The 19961-nt window shown below is 55.4% G+C and overlaps 2 protein-coding genes across 6 annotated transcripts; one reads left to right on the top strand and one right to left on the bottom strand.

The window, feature by feature from the left end:
• The first annotated feature begins 370 nt into the window (after nt 1-370).
• Nucleotides 371-13095, top strand: DOK4 (docking protein 4). 5 transcript variants are annotated; one of them, XM_081118724.1, is made up of 9 exons: nt 371-547; nt 5733-5992; nt 9712-9819; nt 9973-10087; nt 10389-10508; nt 10588-10777; nt 11489-11627; nt 11815-11938; nt 12056-13095. In XM_081118724.1, the coding sequence occupies exons 2-9, from the start codon at nt 5927-5929 to the stop codon at nt 12172-12174; spliced, it is 981 nt and encodes a 326-aa protein (XP_080974850.1). In that variant the 5' UTR covers nt 371-547; nt 5733-5926; the 3' UTR covers nt 12175-13095. The 5 variants fall into 5 exon arrangements, with proteins under 5 accessions (XP_080974850.1, XP_080974852.1, XP_080974851.1 ...); XM_081118726.1 differs by having other exon boundaries at nt 382-547; nt 12497-13095; XM_081118725.1 differs by lacking the exon at nt 371-547 and adding an exon at nt 5097-5192.
• Nucleotides 13096-13696: 601 nt separating this feature from the next.
• Nucleotides 13697-19909, bottom strand: POLR2C (RNA polymerase II subunit C). The gene is made up of 9 exons (XM_081118729.1): nt 19754-19909; nt 19526-19575; nt 18678-18746; nt 18480-18532; nt 16294-16422; nt 15801-15852; nt 15417-15585; nt 15200-15274; nt 13697-14448 (listed from the first exon to the last, which is right to left on the bottom strand). Exons 1-9 carry the CDS (start codon nt 19837-19839, stop codon nt 14304-14306), a joined length of 828 nt encoding a protein of 275 aa, XP_080974855.1. The 5' UTR covers nt 19840-19909; the 3' UTR covers nt 13697-14303.
• Between the last annotated feature and the right edge of the window lie 52 nt (nt 19910-19961).

Below are 19961 nucleotides of genomic sequence, written 5' to 3'. Positions count from 1 at the left end.
CGCTAAGGAGGTGACTGAGGATTCTGGGGAGAGCTGGGCCGCCAGGGCCCAGGGAGTCTGCAGGTGACAGGGCAGCAACGGGGGATGTGATCCTGAAGAGGCTGGGAGTTGGGATTGGGGTGGCTGGGAGCTGATGTGGGGTTCAGCTTTCAGGGGCTGAGGCGCGATGTGAGATTGGGATTTGGGGGCCAGAGAGGGACGGTGAGGCTGAGCGCAGGTACCGAGGGCAACGTGGAGGGGTCGCGGAGGCGCGCTGGGGAGTCTGGGCGGCAGCTTGTCCCGCGGCTCGGAGGATTACGGCGGGGGCGGGGCGCAGGGGCCGGGGGGCGGGGCGCCAGGGGAGGGGGCGGGGCCGGGAGCGGGGCGGGCGGGGCGCGCCCTGGGTCTCCCGGAGCCCAGCCCGGCGGCCGCGCCTCTGCCGCCGTCCCCGCCCGGAGCCCGGCGCCACCGCCGCCTCGCCGCCACCGCCGGCCTCGCCGCGACGCGGGCATGAGTCTGGCCCGCCGCCCGCCCTGCCAGCGCCCCCGGCCCGGGCCGAGGCTCTCAGGTAACTAGGGGGCTCGAGGCGGGGCGGGGGGCCCTAGGCCGAGCCCGGGAGGCCCTTGGCGACTCCAACCTGAGAACTCTCCAAGCCCTGGGGCTCTTCCTACTCGGGGGCAGGGGCCGGGGAGCTCTGGGACCTGCTCCCCCAAAGCCAGCCCAGGCCCTAGAAACTATCCCCTGAGCTCCCCTCTGCAGAGGGACCCGGGTCGGGGCCTGTCCTCACCCCCTACCCCACAGATATCCATGAGAAGCCCAGGCCCCTGTGCTTCCTGCCCCTGGGCCTGCCATGCCCAAGGGGCATAACCCAGCCCAGGCAGCCCCCACTGTCCTGCTCCCCACTTTCCTACTCCCTCAGCTTTCCCAAATTCCAAGAGACTTTTCTCTACCCCACCTGCCCCCACTGCCCACCTTACCACTTAAACTCATGGCCAGCTTGGGGTCCTGTCCACCTTCTCCCCCATAGCCCCCAAGGCCCTGTTTCCAGTTCAATGCTTTCTGTCACTGCAAAGGGACAGGAGTGGAGTCTGGGCACCTGGCTGATGTGAGCAGAGCAGGACCTCTGTGCAGCCTGCCTGCCCCAAGCCACAGCTGCCAGGACACTTGGGTGGAGGGTCTGGGGTGGAAGGGTCTGACAGTCAAGGGCAGTGAGGGGCCTGGCAGGATCACAGCAGCCACTGGAGGCTGGCCTTGTCCAGCACAGATTCTGCTCTTGCTCCTTTCAGAGAGATGTGGCACCTGTGCCGGCCATTCCTGTCCCCCACCTGGGATGGGCCCCAGGAGCTGTGCCCCCTTTCAGCCAGTTGCTTGCCTCTCTGTGCCTGGAAGCTGGCTACTTGTAGCCCTTCCCTCCCCAGCAGGGCAGCGAGGCTGGGCTGGATGTGACTTCACCCAACAACCCTGGTGGATGGGTGGGGAGAACCGCCCAGCGAGGCCGGGACACAGTGTCAGCAGTATTCACTCCCCCGAGGCAGCGTTGAGCCAAACTGTGGGTCCAGTGCCCTGCTGGTTCTCCAGGAACAACAGTTTGCTGGCTGTGACAGTCGGCGCTGGGAAAGCCCTGGGATCCAGGGATGTGGGAGCCACCCCTGCTCATACATCTCTGGAAGTTACACGTCTGGAAGTTGAGCTGGGTCTGACCTGCTGGTAGCGGGCAAACATGAGAACAAATCCCAGAGGGAATTATGCTTTCAGTCCCCAAATACTGAGCCCCCACTCCGCATTAGGTACCATTCTAGGAGCTGGGATGGAGCCGTTAATTAGAGCAACGCCTAGCATCAGGGAACTGGTATTCTAGGGCGTTATAGGAGACTGAGCTGCCGATGAGCCAATGAACTGATGAAGGAACAGAAAAGCCTGTAGCGATGCGCGTGGTGAGGACAGCGAAACTGGATGTCATAATAGAGGCTGATTGGCGGGGCTCCTCTGGTCAGGGTGGTCAGGGAAGGCCTCTCTGAAGAGGTGACCTCTGAGTTGAGACCTGAATGAAGCAGCAGAATGAACCTTGGGACCATCTGAGGGAACAGCGTTGTAGGCGGGGAACAGCAGCAGTGGTCCTGCTTGGGAAGGAGTTAGGCATGTTGAGAAAGAAGAAAGGGCAGCGTGGCTGTGGCCAGGTGTACTGAGCAGGGGGGAGACAAGAGCAGGGTGGAAGGGGACCAGGAGGGAGCAGAGTGGCCATGGTATGGAGGCACAGCATCACTTTTCTGACTTAAGGGCCCAGGAGTCAGGGACTGTTCCAATGTCCCCCATTCCATGGTTCCTCTCTGCCCATTTGGGTATTTGGCCTCTTTGCCACCCACCTTGGATGAGACCTGCAGTGCTTCTGGTAGTGGTTTCATGTGGAGATTTGCATGGGGATGGGGGGAGATGGAAGGAGGATCCCTCCTGGCCCAGATAGCTGTCACACTCTGACCGCAGGTGAGGGGAAATGTCCCTGGTGCTGGTGAGAATCCTGCCCATTGGATCTTTGCTGTGAGGTGGAGACAGTGAGACAATAGGGAGCCAGGTGTCCAGGTAGGGATGTCCCCGAAGCCCTGATAAGATCCCATCTCTCAGGGAGTGGAGAGGCCCAGCCAAGCCAGCAGCCGCTCCTGCTCAGTCATTGGTTGCCAACAGCAGCGAGTAGCTTTGTTCTGGAGCCAAAGCCTCGAGGCAGAATCCAGGTGCACAGAGGGAGTGCTTAGGGAGCTGCCTGATGGGGCAGGTGGGCAGGGGAGCCCTGGCCCTTACCTCTGCTGGGCACCAGGGAGTCCCCCTGCCTCCTCCCCACAGGACACCTGCCCTTTCCTGGGAAGAGGGGAGGCTCAGCCTTGCTCTCTCTGTGAAGGAGCCCGTGGTAGCCTGGCCCAGGGTCTGTACTGTCTGATTGAGTGTCTCAGCCAAGAGGATGTCAGGCTGGGAGGAGAAATGAGGGGCCCTTGTTCCCCCCTGCAGTGTTGAGGGCGCTGCTGGGCACCCTGTTTATCTTCTCTGGGTGCTCAGAGCTGAGCTCACAGGCTTGAGACCTCAGATTCTCTTGAGTTAGGGCTTTCTTCCCTGCTGTAGCCTGGTGAGAGGCAGAGCTGGTGGTGGCTCAGGAGCCAAGAGGAAAGTGGCCCCAGGGATGGCAGGGCTGGGGCTGCCTCAGCCCAGGTCCTGGCCTCCTGAACCCTGCTCCACTCCTCTAAGCCTGTACAGCTCAGCCTGGGGCTATTTCTCTAGCTTGACACTGTGCAGTCCCTCCGGAGGCTGGGCTGGTTCTAGGTGTCCTCCCCCCATACACGCACACCTGATCCCATTGCCCATCAAATTTGTGGTCCACCTTTTGGCCCTTCCCCCTCTCTCCCTACCTCCTCAATCCCCTTTGCTGTACTGTTTTGGATCCCAAGCGAGGTCTTGCTCTTGCCCTTTGCCATCCAGGCTTCCCATGGAAAGTTGCTCTTCTGCTGGTTTATTTCTGTGGGGCTCATTCTAGGGTCTGAGGTATGGGACAGTGTGTGGGCCTACGGACAGACACAGCAGGGGTGCTTCTGAGAGCTTGGCGGCCCAGTCACTGTGGGGATGCTCTGGGAAGGTAGCTGGTGGAAGGAGAGGCCTACATTGGGCTGGTGACAATGGCTGGGTTATGGTGGTTTCGCAGATGGGCAGCAGCTCTTAAAATGAAAACAGCCCTTGTTTCCAAGGCAGAAACTCTGATTCCAAAGTGGGCAGGCAGGTGCCTCATGGATTTATTTTCTCATTTAAAGTAGGTGGATCTATACTCTTTTTTTTTTTTTTTTTTTTAACTAATGGGGAAACTGAAGCACAGAGATGTTGAGTGGCTTGCCCAAACTACCCGGCCAGCTGGATTCACGCTCCTGGCACCCCACCCCGGGCTGCTTGAATGAACCCAGGGGCCTAGTGTTTTCTTGTAAGCATGTTCTGAAAGGGGCCTTCCGTGCTGTGGCCCCACAGCCGGGGGCCTGCCTGCTGTCATCTTGGAGGGGAATTTATGGAGCTGATCTTGCTTCTGAGGCAAGGCAGCTCCAGGAGCAGGCGGTGGAGACAGCTGGGAAAATTTACCCATCGCTGACGGCCAGAGCCCAGGTGTGTCAGGGCTGTTGGGACCAGTGCCAAGGAGGGGACTCCAGACCAGACTTTACAGGAGAAAAGCAGACCACTTGGGAGGGTCTTGGATCCCAGGGGCCTGGGATAGAAGGAGTGAATGGGCAGGGAGGCAGCTGAGGTGGTGCTGAAGAGGCTGTCAGTGTGCAAGTAGGATAGGGGAGCGGTACCCTCTCTTTGCCCCGCCTTGTTTGCACGTGCCTACTGGGGCAGTCCCATCTGTTCCCTTGTTAGGGATTTAACAGACAGGCTTCCAGGAGATTAATTAATGCCAAGCTGTTGGCAGATCCAGCAGCATGCCTGCCCCAGGCTCTGTCCTGGCAGCACAGATGTCCAGCTGACCCCAGAAATGCTACCCAGCGATCCTGGAGACATGGGGGGGCGATGTTGCTGGCATAGCCCTGCCCCTGAGCCTGGATGGCAGAAAGGGCTTAGGTAGCGGCAGACAGCCTGAGATGGCCACAGGACATTCTACCCCCGGGCCTGCGTCCATCACCCACTCCGAAACTTCTCATTTGTCCCTGGCTGTGCCCCGGGCTTGCTCTGTGACCTTAGCCATGCCGCTTAGCCTCTCTGAGCAACTTTATTTTCCCATCTGTAAAATGGGTATTGAATTGGGTCATCACTGAGGACAGTCCCCCCCCCCTCCAGTCTGCGTCTTGGCTATCTGTTGATTCTTTATCTGATTCTGAGTGATCCCTGCTGGCACTCCCATTGCCCGCCCCATATTGACTTCCCCTTAGTCCCCCTCACTGTCAGACACAGGCCCAGGTGACTGCTGGTTCTCCTGCCGGTGCTCAGGACATGGGGGCACTACATGGCTGGCCAGACCCAGAGCCTTCCCAGCACCAGGGCCAGGACCAGGCATCTGCTTCCATGGTGGCCACCTCCAGCAGGCCCAGCACATTCCTCAGGCTTATCTGGGGGCCCGCCCCACTGGACTCTGCCCTCCCACCCAGGAAGCAACACCCAGAGGAACTGCTGGAGAGTGCAGGGGCTGGGAGCAGGGCCTGAGTGGGCTGGAGGTGCTGATTCTCAGCTTCCTGCCTGGGGCTGGAGACAACCAGGTATAGGAGTGATGGGGTAGAGGGATTGGGGGTGTCTCCTGAGACTGACAAAGCAAATTGTCCTTAACCTCAAGGAGTTTGGGGTTCACTCAGACACCAGACTCTGTGCCACCTCCTGGGGAACCTCTCCATCTCTGGGAAGGCTCCGTGGGCCTCCTGTGCATGGAGGGAGCAAATTACCCTAAGTTTGCCCCGAAGTTGTAGCAGGAGATTGGGCCAGACAGCACGTCCCAGGCCACCTCTTCCTCTGCCCCCACCTCCACCGCGGCGCCAGCGTCCGCCCTCCCAGGAAGGGGTTAACTGCCAGCCCCAGCCGTGAGGGAGGGGACTGGGCTGGACCATTTTCCCCGCCGCTGCCTCCACCTCGGTTTTCCTGAATGGTTCCGTCGTCCTGGGGTGGGGAGGGAAGGGAAGGAAGAAGGGCGGGAGGAGGGGGGAGGAAGGGAGGGAGGAGTGTGGGAAGAGGAAGGAAAAAAGAGCGAGACAGCGAGGGAAGAGAAAGATGTCACTGTCTAATCTCCCTGTCATTTTTATTTCCAGCAGGCGCCGGGCAAAGGAGCTGCTAGAACAATGCTGAGGCTGGCGAGGTGAGGGGCAGCCCGGCTCTGGCTCTGCGAGGAAGCCCCGAAGGAGTGTCGCGAACAGGTGATCGGAGGAGCCGGAAACTGAGGCCACCTGGGCATCCCTCCCCTCCTCTCGGCCAGGCCCGGCGCCCAAGAGAAGGTGGGGAAACCATGGCGACCAATTTCAACGACATCGTCAAGCAAGGCTACGTGAAGATGAAGAGCAGGAAGCTCGGGGTGAGCCACCCCCCAGGGCCCTGCCCTCCGAGGGTCAGGCGCAGAGGACTTGGTCTGGAACCTGGCGGGTCGGGGTACGCAGCCAGGCATCCTGCATTTGCAGTCTCCAGGCTTCTGGCCAGCGGGCTGCCTGGCATGAGCCTGGGCCCAGCCCTGCCTGCTGCAGCCCCCACCCCAGCAGGACTGGCTGGCATCCCAGGGGCTGGGCCAGTGGTGGCAGCCGATGGGCAGGCAGCTCCCTGGCTATTGTTGAAGTTGTCGCCAGGGCAGCGGCAGGGCCAGGAGTGCTGGAAATGTCGGGTTGACTGAGCTAAGACCAGCTTCTCACTTCCCCTCTCCTTGTCTCCCTGCTGCCGCCTCCCTGTTTCTCCCCTCCCCTCTCCTGGCCTCTTTTCTTAAGTACCTCCTCGACCGCTGTTTCCCATTGCTTTCTGTGTACAGGTATTTATTTATCTTTGGGTGTTGATTTGACCGTTAAAGAAGTGTTTGAAAAGGAGAGTGGCTGGTTGTGGGGGCGCGTGGTGGTGTGAGGGGTGCGGAGGCTGATGTTTATGTGGTTTATGAATGAGAACTTGGGGCCTATGGCTCCGAGTTGCTCCCTCTGTGCTCCATGTTTAGCCTGGAGCTGGGCTTGGAAGCCTCATGGAGATGAAGCCTCGGACACACCTGGGTGTGCATCCTCCCCCACGCCCTGCTGGTGAAGACCCCCCAGAAGGCATGAGCAGGGACCCCAGGGACCAACTTAACGATCTTGGTGGAATTGTCCAAGAGGGGCCTGGCAGCTGCCTCCTCCCAGTAGGATGAAAACCCTGGTGACTGAGGTGGCCCAAGTCTAGTGTTTTACCTGGGTCTCTGGTCCCTCCCTTCTCCCCTCCCCCGTGGCCTTGATGGGGTGGGTTGGCTCAGACTGCTCAAGGCTCCCTGGCTGTGCCTGAGTGGGGTGGGGGAGAGCAGGGCTTCCTACCAGCTCCCCTGCCTGGGTACCGCCTGCGTACAGGACAGAGCAGCGCTGGCCTTGGCGAGGGGATCCCTCTCCTGCCTAAGGGCCCCATGGGGGTATGTTTGTCTGTCCAGCAGCTGAGCTGCGGGCATGTTTGCAGCCTTATCTGAATTTAGATTTTCGTCCCATCCTGGGCACCAGCCCAGGAGACTGGGCTCTGGTGGCTCTCGGCCACTCTGCTTTTACCCTGAGAAAGGGCTGAAGCCCACTTGGAGCACAGACCTAGAAGAGAGGCTGAAGCGAGGAGGCCGAGTGGGTAGGGGGGCAGCTTCTAATGTGGCTCCTCATTCCTATGTGTCCAGACCTAGCAGGTCCCCAGGAGCTGGCTGGGCTGAGGCCCTGTCCAGGACAAAGCTTACCTGGAAGGCAAGCCACTTGGGGCAGCCGCTGGGCTCAGTTTCAGACCTGTTCTGGTAGACTGGGAACCTCTAAGGTGGGCACAGCCAGGGGAAGGGGCGTTGGGAGCTGGGGCAGGGCTAGGCCCAGTCTGGAGTCCACCACTACTCAGAGAATTTAGCTTCCCCATGCAGACCTGGTATGAGGGACTGCAGTCACCCCCAGGACAGCCATTATGGTCTCAGCCCACAGAGGTGAGGGGGGAGGGGCTGAAAGAGATCAGGAGCCCACCCTCCCACCTGCCAGAGCCTTCCTCCCAGGCAGAGCTGTGGCAGTGTTTCTGAAGTACTGATCAAAGACCTGGGGAAGTGGGGAAGGAGGGCTCTTGAGTGCAGTGGCTCCCTGGGGCTCTGTGTGTGTGTGTGTGTGTGTATTCCTGTAACCAGGCAACCAGGGTGCTCAGGCCCCCAGGCCTTTTGCCCCTGACACTGCAGGCTGCATGGAGTCCAACCTGGCAGGGCATATCTGGGTCATGCATGCATCCATCCATTCATTCATGGTCCCGTCATATGTTCATTCAGAGCTCTGTTAATGAGGCTACCAGGATGTGAGTGAGGATTCTGAGAAGAAAATACAGTGTTTGTCCTAAAGGAGCTCCTCAGCTGAGTGCTGAGGCCTGCTGTTTAGATAGATAGACCAGGAGCTGAGCCAGGATCATGGGATGGGGGCTGCCTAGGCCCCCTGTACCCTGGGACTCTGCCTGCCAAGGACCTGGTGCCTGCATGGCAGAACAGGGCTGGGGAGGGGGCAGGGGCTTGGGGCTATGGTCCAGAGGCCCCCTCACCAACTCTGCTCTGGGACACCCCTCAGTCTCCCTACTGTTTGCCAGTGAGGGGAGCACTAGAGATTTCTGGGGAGTGGGGTCTCCAGGCTTCTGGAGTGCCCCCTGAAAGAGGAGGGACATTCCAGCCAGACTCTGGGCTGGAAGAGAGCCTGAGGCAGGAGGGAGGGGGCCATGGAAGGAAAAGTCAGCATCCCAGGCAGGTAGGTAGGGCCACCCCTCAAGTTGTCTGATCAGCTAATTTGCCCCTATAGCCCTAGAGAATGGTCTGCTCCCCTCCCTGGCTTTGATCCTTGGGAGGAGTCCAAGAAGCTATAAAGAACTTGGGTGGTTTTAGGCACAGGGTCACTGGCAGTGGTTGGACAAGGAGGGAACCTTGCGAGGGAAGGCACTGTGCTCTGGGGTCACCCCAGGTTCTTGGCCCTATCCCTTTACTTTGAGAGCCTCTGGTTTCCCAACTGGAACAGGCAACTAACCCTGGCCCCCTACACTCCAGGGTTGGTTAGAGAATGAAAAGAGTGTGTGAGTGAAAGCTGCTGGAATCAAGAGGAGGTGTTGCTCACACCGAGCCCTCCCTGGCTCTGAGAACAAGGCTGTGGTGATGTGCAGGCTGGGAGTGGAAAGTGGGCTGATCTCTCTCTAGGACACTCCCGCTGTTGTGGTTGGTGCCGCTGGAGCCCTGGGCCGAGCTTTGTGTGCAGTGGGCTCCGAGTTTTAGCTCTGGATCTAGTCAGTCTGTTTTAAGGACTAACTCTACCATTTATTAGCTGTTAAATTTAACTTTTTGGTGCCTCAGTTTCCTTATCTATAAAGTGGAGATAATAGAACTGACCTCAAGAGTGACCCTGAGATGAACTGTGTAGAGTGCTAATACCAGCAAGTACAAATAAGAGGCACTCAATAAATGTGAGCTACTTATGTCACAGCTGAACAATGCGGAGGTTAGGGGTGCCCAGCCCCCTCCCCCTCACAGTAGAAAATCTTTTGACTTCTCAGTCGTCCTTTGGTATCTGCAGGAGATTGGTTCCAGGGCCCCTGCAGATACCAAAATCCACAGATGCTCCAGTCCCATATATAAAATGGCATGAACAATGCATACAGCCGGCCCTCCACAGCCATGGCTTCCCAACCACAGATTCCCAACCACAGATTAAAAAAAAAATCCTGCAAAACCTGGGATATAGAAGGTCAGCTGTATATTTATTGAAAAAAAATCCATGTATAAGTGGACCCCCGTGGTTCAAACCTGTGTGGTTCAAGGGTCAACTGTACACTCAGAGCTGAGCTCACAGTAAATGGGAGTGTACCCTTTGTGGAACAGCTTTCAGAGCCAGCCAAGAAATAACTGCCTTTCAATTTGGGGAGGGGAACTCTCCCCCAGGGGGTGTCATGCTGGTGGTGTCTGCTGTCCCCAGGTTTTCTCCTGGGCTGGGGCCTCCCTGGAAGGCTGTGTGGCACTGCCCCCTGAGGTAGGCAAGGGTAACTGCAGGGCCCTGTTGGGTGGGAGCGGGAGCCTGATCCCCTTGTCATCTTGCCCCACAGATCTACCGAAGGTGCTGGCTAGTGTTCCGGAAATCCTCCAGCAAGGGGCCCCAGCGGCTGGAGAAGTATCCGGATGAGAAGTCAGTGTGCCTCCGAGGCTGCCCCAAGGTGAGGGGGCTGAGCCCTAGCTCCCCTAACCTGGAAGCAGTGATGAATTAAGAGTCCTGAGGGCCACGAGCACCCTCCTGGGGGTGGCAGAACTGTGGGAATGCAGAGGGAGGTGCTCCAACCTGGCTGAGTCCTTTGTGGATGCTGTCACAGGTGACCGAGATCAGTAATGTCAAGTGTGTCACACGGCTCCCCAAGGAGACCAAGAGGCAGGCGGTGGCCATCATATTCACTGATGACTCAGCCCGCACCTTCACCTGCGACTCAGGTGAGGCATAGGGGTTGCAGGCCTCCACCCAGCCTCCTCTGGGCCAGCCATGGTTCAGTGGTCCAGTTGGGAGAAGACAGCAGGGCTAGCTCCGGCTGGTCTGGTGGTTGTGGGTGAGGGTTGGGGGGTGCCTTTGAGTGAGCAGACCCCCACGATGAGGTGGGGCAGACAGACAGAATTTACTGGCCTGGCCCTCCCTGCTTTGCATGGGGGGGATGGTGGGATAACTCAGGCTGAGTAGATGGGGCAGGCTGCCAGGGGACCCTGAGCCAGCAGCATGACGGGGTGCCACTTTCTCCAGAGCTGGAGGCAGAGGAGTGGTACAAGACCCTATCTGTGGAGTGTCTGGGGTCGCGGCTCAACGACATCAGTCTGGGAGAGCCGGACCTCCTGGCCCCAGGAGTGCAGTGTGAACAGACAGGTGAGGCCTGGCACTGGGAGGAGGAGGAGGGGCAGGAGGCCCCCATGGGAAGCTTCAGGCCCACTCATCTTCCCTTCAGATCGCTTTAACGTCTTCCTGCTGCCCTGCCCCAACCTGGATGTGTATGGCGAGTGCAAGCTGCAGATCACCCACGAGAACATCTACCTCTGGGACATACACAACCCTCGCGTGAAGCTCGTCTCGTGGCCCCTCTGCTCACTGCGCCGCTACGGCCGGGACACCACACGCTTTACCTTCGAGGCTGGCCGGTAGGACCCTCTTGCCCACCCTGTCCCACCGTGGTAGTGATGGTGGCTGCTGTTCGTTCGTGTCAGGCACCGTGCTGGGAGCCTGTTATTTATTGGTATAGCAACCCAAAAGGGAACACAATATTCCCATTTTACAGATGAAGAAATTGAGGCTCACAGCTGGCAGGTCAAGTGAGGCGGTTCACCAAAATCAAACTGCTAGGCTCAAATCAAATGCAGGCACTGGCACTTCCTAGCTCCGGGTTTGTGGACCCAAGTCTCAGTTTCCTCATTTGTCACACGGGGGACAAGAAAAGTACCTAACCTCATGGGATTGCAGAGAGGATTGGGTAACTCGTAGCATGAGCTCGGGAGCCAGCTTGCCTGGCCTTGAATTCTGTGTAATCCTCTGTGTAACCTTGGTGAAGTTACTTACCTTCTGTATGCCTCAGTTTCCTCATTGCAAAGTGGTTTGAGAAAAACCCCTAAAAATGAGGAAATTGTAATAGTGCAGAGTGGGGGAAGGGAGTGGAACGGGCCAATTCTTGTAAAGCATTTAGACCACCACCTGGCACATCGAAACTGCTCAGCACGTTTGAACTGTGTGGTCAGACCCCCGGGTGACGGCCCTGCCTGATCCCAGAGGGCCCGGCGTACAGAGAACCCCGCCAAGCACATGCATGCGTGATGGGGTCCCCACCACCTTGCCTTCCATGCCACTTGTGTCCCCAGGATGTGTGATGCTGGGGAAGGGCTCTACACCTTCCAGACACAGGAAGGGGAACAGATTTACCAGCGGGTCCACAGTGCCACCCTGGCCATTGCCGAGCAGCACAAGCGGGTTCTGCTAGAAATGGAGAAGAACGCAAGGGTGAGGCAGTGGGCACCTTGGCCCAGGCACGGGGAGGCTGGGGGCGGGCAGGCGGGGTGCCTGGAGGCTGCCAGCTGTCTCCACAAAGTGTGTACACAGTAGAGGCAGGCAGGGTCTTGGGCTGGCTGCTCGGGGGTAAGCAACTCTCCCAGGGCTAATGGGAGGGACCCCCTTCTCTGGCCCACAGCTGCTGAACAAGGGCACGGAACATTATTCCTACCCCTGCACGCCCACTACCATGCTGCCCCGCAGTGCCTACTGGCACCACATCACGGGCTCCCAGAACATTGCCGAGGCCTCCAGCTATGCCGGTGAGTCCCTGCAGTGCCCCACGGCCACCTGCCACGAGGCTCTGTGGAAGACAAGGCCTTCTGGGCAGGGGTCTTTCGACCTGGACCAGAGTCCTGAGCCTGCCTCTGTGTCCACAGGTGAGGGGTATGGGGCAGCCCAGGCCAGCTCAGAAACGGACCTCCTCAACAAATTCATCCTGCTAAAGCCAAAGTCCAGCCAGGGGGACAGCAGTGAGGCCAAGACCCCAGCCCAGTGACAGCAGGGCTGGCGTGCACCGATGACTACTGGGGCTGCCTGCTGTGGGGCTGCCTGCAGCGTACTATAGATAGCCTCAAGGGGCTGTTGGCCAAGAGCCTGGAGAAAGGGAGCAAGCTGTCCCTTCCTTGCCCCTATGGGTGAGGCTGGACCAAGGCAAAGGGCTGGCCACACTACCTGAGCATGTGAGGGGCCGGAGCTACCATGGGACTATATACTGTTCATGATTTTAATATATATGGCTTATGACATATTCTATATTAATGAGATTTCCCCTCATCCTTCCCTGCCACCACATACACATTTTTCAATCCCATGACCAGGCCACAATCAAGGCGGGTTTTGAATGTCCTCCGTGGTACAGCCCTCCCGCTGCCAGGACTCGCTCGAGCTGCCAGGGCCAGAGGGAGACAATCAGAACTCAAGGCTGGCGTGCTGACAGTGGGCTTTCCCCAGGCAGCCCAAGGGCTAAGACAGCAGGTGGCTTCTCAGTTCCTCTGGGCCTAGAGTGGCACAGGAAGGATCCGAACTTACACCGTGCCACTCGGTGACAACTGGTTGACACCTCAGGTGAAAAATCTGGTTTGAAAAAGAAAATTTCTGCCCAGGCTCCTTCTGCTTCGTAGGCTGAGAAGATAACCTGTGGGCAGAGTGCTGGCAACCTCAGCCAGGGGAGGACGGCCAGTCCCAGCTCTCCCCTGCCCCAGGGTCAGGCCAGGAGGGAAGGCTGCAGGACTGCTGTGGGGAGCTCCCCTGCTGCCCCCTCTCACTGACCTGGGATGGCCAGTGCCCCTGCAGAGGGGCCCCTCTCTGTTTGGCCACCCTCTGGCCAGAAAGCACTCAGAAACCAGCCCTTCCATTTCCTCCTCCCCACATGGTGCTGAGGCTCCCCGCTGAAATGCAATTAAAGCAATTGATTTTCTAGTGCTGGTATTTATTGACTACTGGGCAGAAGGGCTATCTTTCTATCCACATCAAACCTTTGGTTGTGTGTATGGTTTTGTTTTTTAAAAAATACTTTAGGGTTCTGATTTGTGGGAACAGACCTTGTTACCTTGATGTAAATAACCACTATTCAAGTTGTGGCAGGAGGGTGATAAAGCAGGAGGCCCCTCCAGCAGAGCCGTGGAGCCAGGGAGGTGGCCACAGCCAGCTCAGCTCTGAACCTGACCCAGGGGATGACCACCAGAGAAATAAGCTAGCCTGAGAAGAGAGCCTGGCCCAAGGCCTTGGAGACGGAGGCAGAGCTGGCTGGCTCAGCTAGTGGCACGATGACGCATGAAGGAGATTATGTTGTGCTCTTTATTGCCAAAAATAAAAACTCTGTTAATAAATATCCTTCCTTTCTGTACTGTATCTCCGGTTTTCTCCACAATCCTCCTGACAGGCTGCCTAATTAACTGCTTTGAGTATGTGCCTACCTACAGGACTTATGGGTCAAGGCCAGACCTTCATTAAGGCCCTGGCCCGCCCCCCCTCCCCACCACACCCCAAAATAAATAAGTGGATCAATGGCAGTGAAGTCATAACTGATGGGTAGAGAATGAATACAGGGTTTATTTGACAGCAGGGCAGTAGGGTGGGGGTAAGGGTTGGGGAGGGGCATGCAGCCAGGGTCTAACACTGTTCTCAAAGGGTTTGAGAATTTGAGTGAAATGTGCAGGGACTGGGTTTATAGACAGCCTGAATGAGAATTCTAGCACTCAATCCTAACACCAGCAACCTAAGGTACAACTGTAAAAATTCCAACTTTTGGACAGAAAGTTTAAAGCTGAAATGACCAAAATGGGGAAGCAGTGTGACCCCCTACAGGCAAACTAGGAAACCGGCAAAGGGAGGTCTAGGTTCTGGGGAGACAACTGGCAATCATCAGGCAGAGGGGTGAGTGATGTGGAATGTCCAGTAAAGGTCTGTCCTGCCTCAAATACCAGTGGCACCCCTGGTAATCTACCTGTGAGCAAGCAAGGCTGGGGTGCCTACCCTTCCCCTCTGCTACCTGTCCAGTTGGTACTGATGGCTTGCCAAGTTTAGGTAACAGCTGCCCAGACTCCAGAAGCTAGAAAAGCCTCAGGAGAGACCTGAACACAGCTGCTGCTCGGATCCATATCCGCTGAAGCGGATGAGCTGCGGCTAATTTATGGTGAGGACATCACTCTGGATCTCATGGCTTAACTGGGTCTGTAAATCACTCAGCTTCTTCTTCAATCCAGAGAGGGCTGAGAGGACAATGGTTTCAGGGCGCAGAGAGCCACAGGACTCCACGTTGTAGTAAAACCTGAGAGGCGAAAGTCCAGTGAGAGCCCTCCCCAAGGGGCTGGCTATCCTGAGCTTCGGCCAGGGCCACTCTCCCTCCCTTCTGAGTCTTGCTTGAATCCCACCAGGAACTCAACTTGCCCCAGGGTTGACCTCCATTCTCTTATAAACAGTGGTCTTTACAAGATCTCAAAGACGCTACAGCCACCTCAAAAAGATATTGTGGCCTGGCTGGCATGGCTCAGCTCAGTGTTTTGAGTGTTGGCCTATGAACCGGAGTTCATGGTTCGATTCCTGGTCAGGGCACATATCTGGGTTTCGGGCTTGATCCCCAGTCCAGGGCATGAAGGAGGCAGGTGATCAATGACTCTCATCATTGATGTCTCTCTCTCTCTGGAATCAATTAAAAAAAAAGGTATTGTGAAACCCCCAAAACACTTCTGTACAGATGTATCCCACACTGAGGAAAACATGGAAAATAAATAAGTGGGGTCACACGGGCCAGCATCTCCACATTCATCACTAGAAGACTGGTAAGTTTCCAGCCCTGGGTTGACCTCTTTTTTGGAGGCTGAAATCAGAATAGGAACAGCTTGGATACTGGAGGTCTCTTTTTCAGTGACAAAAGGGGGATGTGTCTGTCAGGGGTTCAGTCGTCACCAGCCGCTCCTCAGCTTGACAGCTGGGACATGAGGGAAGGGGTCACCCTAACTCAGAGCCCGCACCAAAACTATGTTCCTATACACTTCACCCTCGGTGCTGGCCTGGCTTACCTCTCGGGCTTGCCGTTAGGGTCGTAGGGAGCCTGTGACTCATCTTCATCCAGCTCTGAGTACTCACTCTTTGGCCTGGAGTAAAACACAGGGCAGTGCACGGTTGCTGCTGCTGCTTCCAGGCACCTGCGCCCACAGTGAGCTTGCCCATCTCAGTCACTAGGAGCCACGTCCACCCCACCCACTCTGCCTGCCTTCATTCCCAGCTGGAACCTACCATTCCTCTGGCTTGGGGTACACTGTGTGCCTCAGGGCATTGTCGGGATCATATTCAAAAGCCACCCCTGCAGTCGGGTTCCACTTAGCATGCTCCTTGCCAAAGCCCTTTTTGGCATAGGCACGAAGTCTCAGCTCCTGGCCCTTTCGCAGCTTGACGATGAGGATGTCTGTGGGGAGAGGTGGGGAGATGAGGGGCCAGGAGAGGCCCAGTCCTGCCACATTCTGACCTAGATCGCCACTGGGAGACCATACACATCTGGAGAAACGGAACAAGGGCCAGCTGAGGAGACCAGGCAGCAGGAGAGGCTGTGTCTGGTCTGCCTCCCTGCTGTTCTGCAAAGTAACAGGTAGGGTAGACATCACACTCACACCAGCCCCTTACCGTCCTGCTCCACATAGTCATTGGGGTCATTATCTCGGTTCCGGGATGTCACCTGCAGGGAGCCCAAACAGACAATAGCTGCCCATCTCCCAGTCACTTCTGACAAGTACTTCCCAGCACTTCCCAATCGCAACATGCCAAACAAGGGACAGGATGCCTGGGAATGAGGGGGAAGAAGTGCCTACTAGGACCCAATCTTTGCTGGTGACTGTATCCCACCCCCTACTTACTGGGACACATACTTCTCAGCTTCATGACAACTCCCTCAGTCAAAACAGTACCGTGGCCTTTTAAAAGGGTCCCAGGGTGACAGAGGGCACACAGCACCGACAATGCTCCGCCCACCCCGGCGGGAGTCCACAATCAGCACTTCTGGGCACCAAGGGTAACACAGGGCAAGTCAGTGTCTTATAAGAATCTGCCCCAGTCTGGCCCACATGGAGGCAGGAGAAGAGCAAAGGTCCTGGGCAGGAACCTGTCCTTAGACACTAACTGGAATGACCCGGGGGCTGTTGGAGATGAGGTCCCGAGATGTGACATGACGAGTCTGGTCTTCATTGCATCGCACATCAAGAGTGAACTCCACCGAACACTCGGGGCAGAACTCTTCACACGTGCAGTCCTGGGGCAGGAAGAAAAGCAGGCGTGAGTCTACGGAGAGATGGCGGATCCTGAGCTTCCTGCTTCGGATCCCCAGTTCCTCATGTCTCTTCATCTGGAAAAGGGCTGACCAGTCTCCAGGCCCTTGGGAGCTGTGTCAATCTGTAACCTTCTCAAATGCAGGTACTTCTCAGTTTAGGGACAATCCATATGTGCTGACAACCACACTTCCTTCCACGCCCACCAGCTGCTGGGCTGCCACTGGGACACATGCTTCTCACATCTCAGCCTGGCCCTGGGAGTGCCCTTCCCCAGAGAACCGCAGAGATCCTCTAGTTCAGCCTCCCTTAAGTGGACTAGCTCAGGAATGGAATCATCATTTAAAATAAAGGGAACTATAGAAAAAAATACCTTTCAAGTTCTAGACTACTGACCTTTTCCTAAAAAAACAAAAACCTTTCTGTTATGGAAAATGTCATACCCTCATAAAAACCAACAAGAGTATAATAGGCTGTAACCATCCCTCAACTTCAATAATTATCAAGTTTTCTGTTCCTAAAGCACCCCATTCCCTGTTGGGTACCATCTGCTAAATAGCAAAAGGCACTCGAGCTCAACAACAACAAAAGGTATGAGAGGAGTCTGGTAGAGATATAAAGAGACTAAAGAGACAGAACAACCAAACACAATATCTTGATGAATCACAGACCCACAAACAAAAAACAATGAAGGTCATTTTGGAGGAAACCAGGAAAACCTGATTATGGACTGGACATAGTTATTACAAATTAGTGATGACGTTCTTAGGCATGCTAATAATGTGGCTGGGCAGGAAAATATCCTTATTCTCAGGACGTGCATGCTGAAGTAGGTAGGGGAGAAGTGTCATGGTACATGCAAATTTCTTTCAAATAGTTCAGCAAAAACATATATATATGTATATATACACACACACACACGCATATATAAAACCACAAACACATATACACACACATATATATACACACACACACAAGCACATATATATATAACTAAAGCAAATGTAACAAGATGTTAACAACTAGTAACTAAAGGTCAAAAGTAAGTGGGAATTTATTTTTCTGATCTTCAGCTTTTCTGTATATTTTGACTATACCATCTTTCAGTAAGTGTAATACTAGAAATAAATTTAATGGAAGAAATTACTAGGCCAAAGGGCATGCATATCTTTATGCGGGATATTGCCAAACACCTCTTCAACTGGCTGTACACCTATCCCCACCAATATCTGTGGGAGATGTGATGCAAATATGGCCAAATGTTCAAATGTGACAAGTTGCTTGGTGCAAGCATGAGTATCTGTTATATTAGCTCCACACTTCGCTTGAATATTTCTTTAAAATATATATATTTACATTTATAGGTCAAATCAAATTAACCACCACAAAAATGACATGCCCTAGGGAATTAGAAGATGGGCTGATTCAGGATCACCCAAAGCCATCAAGAGGGAAGAGTCTCAAGCTATTATCTAATATAGTCCCGGTGAAGGGATGCAGGTAACCTAGTCCTGTCCCATTCTCTCCCTAGTCCAAGGCCTGCTAACCTACCATTAGAGAGCAAACACAGCCCTGGAGGAAGGGGACCATATTTAATAGCATCATCCATGGGGTGAGTCACAAATCTGGCAGTCCCTCAGGTGATGCTCTGTAGGGTAGTTCTCACTTCCTCTCCTGTGCCCCTCCCCACCCCCCGCCAACCTTTTGTTGACTCCTTTTAGCCTCCTAGGCCCCTGTCACTGGGAAGAGATGCTCTGGAAAGCAGAATCTGAACAGATAAGACTCTGAAATAAACCAGCCCCTATTTGGTATACATGGCATTTTGGTGTATACCCACTCTTGTGTGACTGATGCCCTTTGAGACTGACTAATCAATCTGAGGCCCATTAGAACCAAAGGCCAATGCCTGCCTTGGGCTCTAGACAACAGCATCTCCATATCGTTTTTCTAAAGGCTAGAAGCAAGATGCCAGAAAAATCCTTCTGAAAACTGAAGGCCCCCTCCTCTCCCGCCCAACATTCCACCTAATCACCCAACATACCCGGGAGTACTGCAGCTTGTCCACAATGTCATCACTAGTGAGGGGAATTAATCCTGGAAGACAAAGAAAAGCACTTTGAAGAGGGCCGAGCAGCCAAGCCAAAAGCAGAACCTAGAAAGCCCCTTGGGAGTGAGGAGGCCTCCTCTCTGACACCAGGCACAGCCCCCTCCTTTTCACCTTCCCAAACCCAGCACTCACCAAGCCTATGAGCGATGAACTCATCATGAAGGACTGAGGAATTGGCATCAATCTGAACCCAGTCAATGGCTAAAAAGTGAAGGAAGCAGACACGCAGCTTAGCCACCAAATTCACCTAAAGACTTAGAGCTGTGGTTCTCAAGATTCAGGAACCACCTGATGCTTATAAACTGCAGAGGCCTGGGCCAGGTTGCCAGACTCTGATTCACACAGCTCTAGAATAGGGTCCAGAAATCTTCATTTTAACAAGAACCGCACACACCACATACCCCTTCTGTACTCAAGAGGGTTTAATGCTGGGGTTCCCTGAACCACAGAGAAAAACAACTTAGAGAACAGTATAGGAGCAGAAACATGTTTCTTAGAGCTGAATATTTCCATGAGAAGCACTTACATGTGCTATTCATGCCAACACCAAATCCAAGAACACAAACTATTTGGGTCCTTAAGTCAGGGAAAATCTCACAGAGGTAACGCAAACTTCTAATCTATATCTCATTTTATGGCATAATGACCAGATTACCCTTTATTTAACACTTTAGTATCACTCAATCAACCAATGTTTACAGAATTCTTTACTGGGCAAGGCATACTAAGTATAAAACCCAGTCCCTACCAGCAATGAGCTAACAAATAGTAGGGGAAAGGCTGTATGCTCACACACTTAAGCACACATTCATTCATTCATTCATTCACATCGGCGTGCAAACAAATCATAAAGCAAATGGCATGGGCGCTCACCTGCCAAATTAGGGGTGTGAACATTAGAAATGGAGGTCACAGGAGGGTGGGGGTGAGTCGAAGGGGGGACTCGTGGACCTGGCAACGAGGAGGCGGGGGTGGCTTACCTATTATGGGCACCTCTGCGATGAAAACCCTCCGAATAGAATTGGCCACCCTGAGAGATAAAAACCAAGCGGCGTGAGGGCAACGCAGCGTCGACATGCCGATCCCGCGCCCCCCGGTTCCCAAGGTGAAAACCGTAGCACAGGGGGCCAGCAGACACGGCCCCCCCCCACCCCCGGGCTGGGGCCCCCGGCGCTCGAGCAGCCAGCCGCTGCCCTGAACAGGCTTACGCTAGGTCCGTGTTCTCGATGATGAACTTGACATTCTCGTCGGTGAGCTCTGTGATCCGCACGGTGGGCTGGTTGGCGTACGGCATCGCGCCCGGCCTCCTGCGTCAGCCCCGCAGCGGGCCGCCGCACCGGAAGTTACCGGAAGCCGGTCAGTGCAGCTTCCGCCGCTTCCTCGGAGAGGGGCCCAGAGCGCCACCTGCTGCTCGGA

This window comes from Miniopterus schreibersii, assembly GCF_964146895.1.
Source record: "Miniopterus schreibersii genome assembly, chromosome: 18".
NCBI classification, from domain to species: domain Eukaryota; kingdom Metazoa; phylum Chordata; class Mammalia; order Chiroptera; family Miniopteridae; genus Miniopterus; species Miniopterus schreibersii.
The sequence above is the reverse complement of the archived record's forward strand: the minus strand, read 5'-3'. Positions and strand labels throughout refer to the sequence as shown.

Bases quoted from the DNA above. Each gene is read 5' to 3' on its own strand.
- DOK4 (XM_081118723.1), top strand. From the start codon at position 5,927: ATGGCGACCAATTTCAACGACATCGTCAAGCAAGGCTACGTGAAGATG. The intron at 10,088-10,388 runs GTGAGGCATAGG...CACTTTCTCCAG, and splicing joins CACCTTCACCTGCGACTCAG to AGCTGGAGGCAGAGGAGTGG. The intron at 10,778-11,488 runs GTAGGACCCTCT...TTGTGTCCCCAG, and splicing joins TTTACCTTCGAGGCTGGCCG to GATGTGTGATGCTGGGGAAG.
- POLR2C (XM_081118729.1), bottom strand. From the start codon at position 19,839: ATGCCGTACGCCAACCAGCCCACCGTGCGGATCACAGAGCTCACCGAC. The intron at 18,747-19,525 runs GTAAGCCACCCC...TTCACTTTTTAG, and splicing joins CGCAGAGGTGCCCATAATAG to CCATTGACTGGGTTCAGATT. The intron at 15,275-15,416 runs GTAGGTTCCAGC...GTTTTACTCCAG, and splicing joins TACCCCAAGCCAGAGGAATG to GCCAAAGAGTGAGTACTCAG.